Source organism: Nanorana parkeri, unplaced genomic scaffold (genome assembly GCF_000935625.1).
Source record: "Nanorana parkeri isolate BGI_ZX_2015 unplaced genomic scaffold, ASM93562v1 scaffold3384, whole genome shotgun sequence".
Taxonomy (NCBI): Eukaryota; Metazoa; Chordata; class Amphibia; order Anura; family Dicroglossidae; genus Nanorana; species Nanorana parkeri.
The window spans coordinates 9,101-14,737 of NW_017309652.1; the positions used below are offsets into that span (position 1 = coordinate 9,101).

Below are 5,637 nucleotides of genomic sequence, written 5' to 3' on the forward strand. Positions count from 1 at the left end.
ATCGTATGAGTGAAGATATGCAGTACAAAGAGCATTTCAGGAGAGAAAATGAGCGGAGATTGCTGAGAGTTGTGGATGGAACTTCACGGAGAGTCATCGTTATATATATAATCCTATTTTCTGTTGTTTCCGTTCTCTAGATGTTCGCAGTGAGAAGACCAGAAACCCATTCACCACTTCATCAGGACGTGATTAACCCGAAGCGCCCCCTATCACCCTGTGTCCCCAGTCCCACTTTCCAGTCATCCATGACCTCATCCCCCTTGTCCCTATCACCCTGTGCCTTATCGCCCCGTCCCCTTTCCCCCTCGGCTCTATCTCGCTGTTCCCTATCACCCACAATGCCTCTTTCACCGATCTCGCCTCAAGTGGACAATAACTGCTTCCTAAAGTGTCTGATCAATGACCAGGACCTGCACCTGTCGGAGCGTCTGGGGGACGGCTGCTTTGGGGTGGTCCGCAGAGGGGAGTGGAGGATTCCCGGTGGGGTGACGGTGAGTAGCCCCTCCCCTTTATCTCTGCCAGTTTCCTAAGTTCTCCCCCTCCTATCATGTTCTCTCTCAAGCACCTACTACCTTTTTGCAGGTGAATGTTGCGGTGAAAACCCTCCGTGCGGACTCCAGCTGTGACCCTGAAGCCCTTCAGGATTTTATGAAGGAAGTGAATGCGATGTACAGCCTGGATCACCCGCATCTCATGCGACTCTACGGGGTGGCTCTGACACAGCCATTGAAAATGGTGAGTGACTGGCACTCTGCTCAATGGGGTAACACAAGGGGGTGTAGTGACTGAAGGGGGCTATGAGTCTGTCCTCCTCCTGCAGGGTGATACAGACAGAAGGGGGCTATGAGTCTGTCCTTCCTTCTGATTGGTTGCAGAGCTGTGATGCATCTAAATGTATACTTAGGACTTCTTGTCTTCCTATGTTGTGTTCCAGGTTACAGAGTTGGCCCCTCTCGGATCCTTACTCAGTCATCTGCACTCTTATAATGGCGTGTATTCTCTGCAGCTCTTGTGGTCATATTCCATCCAGATCGCCTCCGGGATGAGCTACCTGGAGAGCCACAAGTTCCTCCACAGGGACCTGGCGACTCGCAATGTATTGGTGATGAGTGAAAGGGTGGTGAAGATCGGAGATTTTGGACTGACGAGAGTTCTGGCGGCAAATGACGATCATTACACCATGTCTGCTCACCGCAGGATGCCATTTGCATGGTGAGGATGGAATAGTTGAAGGTTCTATCCTACGTTGAGAGGCACGGGATGCTAACCAATCCCAAGGTTTGTTATGTTTGCCGTAATCACAAACGAGTCCATGTCTTCCTCCTGTGTGGCAGGTGTGCTCCAGAGTGCTTGAAGTTTGGCAAATTTTCACACTCAAGTGATGTCTGGATGTTCGGGGTCACCATGTGGGAGATTTTCACCTATGGACGGGAGCCCTGGTTGGGCCTGGCTGGGAGACAGGTAATGGATCAATCCTGCAGAGTGTCACCAATCACCTCCCTAGTCTTGAAGTTTGTAACTGTCTCCGTTTCTGCAGATTTTAGCTGTCATTGAAAGAGAGGCCGAGCGTCTGGAGTGCCCTGATGACTGTCCTCCCGCCTTGTACAACGTGATGATGAAGTGTTGGGCATACATACCAAAAGAGAGGCCAAATTTTACCACCATCATCAATCTTCTGAGAGAGGTGAGCGATCTGTCAAACGTATCACGGAGATCCGTCTCTAATATTGTCCTCTAATGCTGAAAGAATGGTCTCAAACACTGCCCTCTGGCATCCCCTCTAACGCCTTGGTCCTCAACTGGTGGGTCGTGACCCAAAAGTGGGTCGCGGCCCCGTGTTCAGTGGGTCGCCACATGCCTTCCACTTTTCTAAGTGAGAGGCTCCTCAGCCTCCCCCTAGCGCAGCGCTGTCCGTTCTCACACTGAGCAGCCATTCAATATATGCTGCTCGGCGCCGAGTGTCAGCTTGAGGTGAGGCGGGCTGGGGGTATGGCAGCGAGGGAGCTCCAGCCATACATGCATTGCTTACAGCTCCCTCGCATGTCCTATAGAGGCACCTGGACCAGAGTAACTTCACATTCTAGCTCACGGCACCTCTACAGGGCACACAAGGGAGCTGTACAAGCAATGCACATATGGTTGGAGTTCCATCACAGCACAGAAGCCCACACTGCCGTGCTTTCCGTTGCAGTGCGACTTGGGTTGCGACCTAATGACCGAGGACAAATGTGGGGGCTAAGGTTACACAGGTTGAGAACCAGGAGGAGCCTCCTTCGGATTGAAGAGATCTGTCTCTGTAATCTGTGATGGACTAGGATGACTATTTACCATCTTTACCCTCTACTCATATGCTTCATGGGTCCCGGAGGTCTTTGATATTGCCCTCTACTTTGATCTGTAATGGATCAAGGACGTGTATTTCCCATGATTGCCCTCTGTTATGATCTCTCATGGATCCCGGTGGTCTTTCTTCTACTTTGCACCCTTTAAGATACATCCAGGAGATCTGAGAGGTCCATCTCCACTTTTGCCCTTTATACTAATTTCAGGAGGTCTATCACCAGGATTTCCCTTTACGCTGATTTTTGGCAAGAGAGCTTCCACCAAGTATGATGATCTGAGATGTGACACTGAAGTCTCAGTCATCATTTCCTTGGTGCGGCACTCCGATACTCTTTATTTATTACATGACCTGTCTTGTTAGTTCTTTATTTCATAGCCAATCTCTTCATTTTTCAGGGGAAACCACTAGAGATTCAACTTCTTCAGGAAGTTAACAATCCCCCCTTGCTGCTCCTGGAAGCACGGGACATTGTCACTGTCATTGATGCTGGGTAAGGAAAACTGTCATTACTGGACATCATTCATCTTCTACAACTAAGTATCTGTCTGTCTTTCATTATTTAACATCTATCCTCCAGTATTTCCTCATCCGTTGCTGGTCATTCTTTATCCAACCTTCCTTTACCACCTCTTACCTTCCCTTCACCATTTATTATCCATCATCCACCGGCTTCATCTGGAGGAGGCCACGGGGGCAGCAGGCCAATCAGACCGACCTTTCATTTGCCTTGTCATAGATTCTAGTTTTTCCTGTGGGATTTCAAAGTGTTCCTAGAGATTTATTCCTGGACCTGGGTTTGCCTTCAGGCCTCCTCCATATGTTAAGCTGACTTGGACTGCGCCAGCAGAGGAGATATACAGTATATGAACCAAACCAGTCACATTTCCAAATATTTCATTTCTATGAATCTTTATATGGTCATAGAAATTCTCGATCAATGTTTCTAAATCCCTTCCCCACAGGTTGAACTCTAAGTTCTGGAGAGGACAGAATCAGCGGACTCTTAAGATTGGATCTTTTCCCGCCGCCACTATCCGTTCAGAGGACTTTGCAAATGCCCGTGACTCCGTGCACTTGTCCAATTGTCTGGAAAAGCGTTCTCTTCGGAATGATGACTCGCAGAAAGAGTAAGTCTTGTACCGTCTCTGAGAGAAGGAAGTCATGGAACTTCTCACCTACTCATGAGCTCTTGTTTTTTTTTTTTTTTTCAGCATGAGAGCTAAAGCTCTTCACGTAGAGTGTTCACGTAGAGGTGGTCATGGTCAAGCTAAAGGTGGAGATTTATTGCCACCTACACAACGTAAGTGTCTCCGTGCATGTGGTGAGAATAAACCTATCCTCATCCCTTTCCTTTCTCCTAGCCTTATCTTCCCCTCAGTTCCAATTCATTGCACATTTTCATCTTCCAACCTCCTTCATTAATTCTATTTCTTTTGGTATCTTTTTCCCATTCTTCTCGTGTCTTACATAGTTACATAGTATTTGAGGTTGAATAAAGACATAAGTCCATCAAGTCCAACCTATTGCTGATGTATATAGGTCCATGTATCATCTCATTTTTAGGAGTACTTGTACCCCTGTATATTTCCTGTCCCCCTGTATATTACCTGTACCCTGTATATTACCTGTACCCCTGTATATTACCTGTACCCCTGTATATTACCTGTACCCCTGTATATTACGGTCCCTCAGGAAATCGTCCAAAAGTTTCTTGAACAATTCCACACTCTTAGCTGAAATCACGGCCTCTGGCAGCGAGTTCCAGGCCCTGACCGCTCTCACTGAGAAGAACCCCCTTCTCCCCTTGTGCTGGAATTTTTTCCTCACCAATTTTAGGTGGTGTTCTCTAGTCTTTGTTACGGAGTTAATCTTAAAGAGTTTGTTGCTAATGTTGCCGTCACCATTGAACATCTTGTACATGAAAATCATGTCCCCCCTTAATCTCCTTACTTCCTCTCACATTCTCCTATGTTGCACCCACAGGTATGTCTGTAAGTCTGGAGAACTTCCCTGACTGTTGGTTAAATGGCAAGCCTCATAGTCAGCCCTCACCTAGGCCCTCTAGGCAAAATAAGGAGTGCACAGCATTTGCAGCCCGTGAACTGTCTGAAAGAAGAATGAGTGACCAGCCCCCGCGGAACTTCGTAGGCAAACTCCACTGTCCAGCTCCTCCCAAAGCAACAGCCTCCAAGAATGGGTTTCTGGCTCTGCCCACCATGCATAACCCCGGTCAGTGCTTCAGCAGCAATAAGAAAGATAAATTTCCATCTACCTCAGCCCTGGATACAGCAGAGATCCTGATCGTTCCTCCGCTCGTACCAAATTGTACATCTCCAGGAAACAGATGCAAGATGACAGACAGTGAACTGCAAAGAAAGATCAGAGAGGTGAGGACACCAAGTGGCCTGCATGTTACTTAAGAACTTGTCCAAACATTTTGGGTGGACTGGGATAGACAATTCGGGTGGGGGAGGTGAAGTTTCATTAGTTTGCAGTCCTGGGGGCCTGGTGGCAACCACTCTTCCGTCTCATATGAGACCCCTCTGCCACCCCTTGTCTCACATGATTTCTTATAGTCTTCTGTTTGGCACATAAAGTGACAGAAGGAGCTCAGAACCAGGAAACTCTATGCGGGGGACCCTGAAGTGGCAGAGTGCAGTAAAGAGGACAGACTTTCATTTGCCTTGTCATAGATTCTAGTTTTTCCTGTGGGATTTCAAAGTGTTCCTAGAGATTTATTCCTGGACCTGGGTTTGCCTTCAGGCCTCCTCCATATGTTAAGCTGACTTGGACTGCGCCAGCAGAGGAGATATACAGTATATGAACCAAACCAGTCACATTTCCAAATATTTCATTTCTATGAATCTTTATATGGTCATAGAAATTCTCGATCAATGTTTCTAAATCCCTTCCCCACAGGTTGAACTCTAAGTTCTGGAGAGGACAGAATCAGCGGACTCTTAAGATTGGATCTTTTCCCGCCGCCACTATCCGTTCAGAGGACTTTGCAAATGCCCGTGACTCCGTGCACTTGTCCAATTGTCTGGAAAAGCGTTCTCTTCGGAATGATGACTCGCAGAAAGAGTAAGTCTTGTACCGTCTCTGAGAGAAGGAAGTCATGGAACTTCTCACCTACTCATGAGCTCTTGTTTTTTTTTTTTTTTTCAGCATGAGAGCTAAAGCTCTTCACGTAGAGTGTTCACGTAGAGGTGGTCATGGTCAAGCTAAAGGTGGAGATTTATTGCCACCTACACAACGTAAGTGTCTCCGTGCATGTGGTGAGAATAAAC

The 5,637-nt window shown here is 47.4% G+C and overlaps 1 protein-coding gene across 1 annotated transcript in view; it reads left to right on the forward strand.

Moving 5' to 3' along the window:
- The first annotated feature begins 341 nt into the window (after positions 1 to 341).
- LOC108803092 (non-receptor tyrosine-protein kinase TNK1-like) overlaps positions 342 to 5,637 on the forward strand; it is an 8,155-nt gene continuing 2,859 nt past the window's right edge. The window contains exons 1-11 of the mRNA XM_018574934.1: positions 342 to 494; positions 586 to 738; positions 938 to 1,215; positions 1,338 to 1,464; positions 1,541 to 1,687; positions 2,743 to 2,837; positions 3,310 to 3,474; positions 3,559 to 3,647; positions 4,331 to 4,734; positions 5,229 to 5,431; positions 5,516 to 5,604. Of these exons, the coding sequence (XP_018430436.1) occupies positions 342 to 494; positions 586 to 738; positions 938 to 1,215; positions 1,338 to 1,464; positions 1,541 to 1,687; positions 2,743 to 2,837; positions 3,310 to 3,474; positions 3,559 to 3,647; positions 4,331 to 4,734; positions 5,229 to 5,431; positions 5,516 to 5,604 (1,903 nt within the window). The remainder of the gene's footprint in view (positions 495 to 585; positions 739 to 937; positions 1,216 to 1,337; positions 1,465 to 1,540; positions 1,688 to 2,742; positions 2,838 to 3,309; positions 3,475 to 3,558; positions 3,648 to 4,330; positions 4,735 to 5,228; positions 5,432 to 5,515; positions 5,605 to 5,637) is intronic.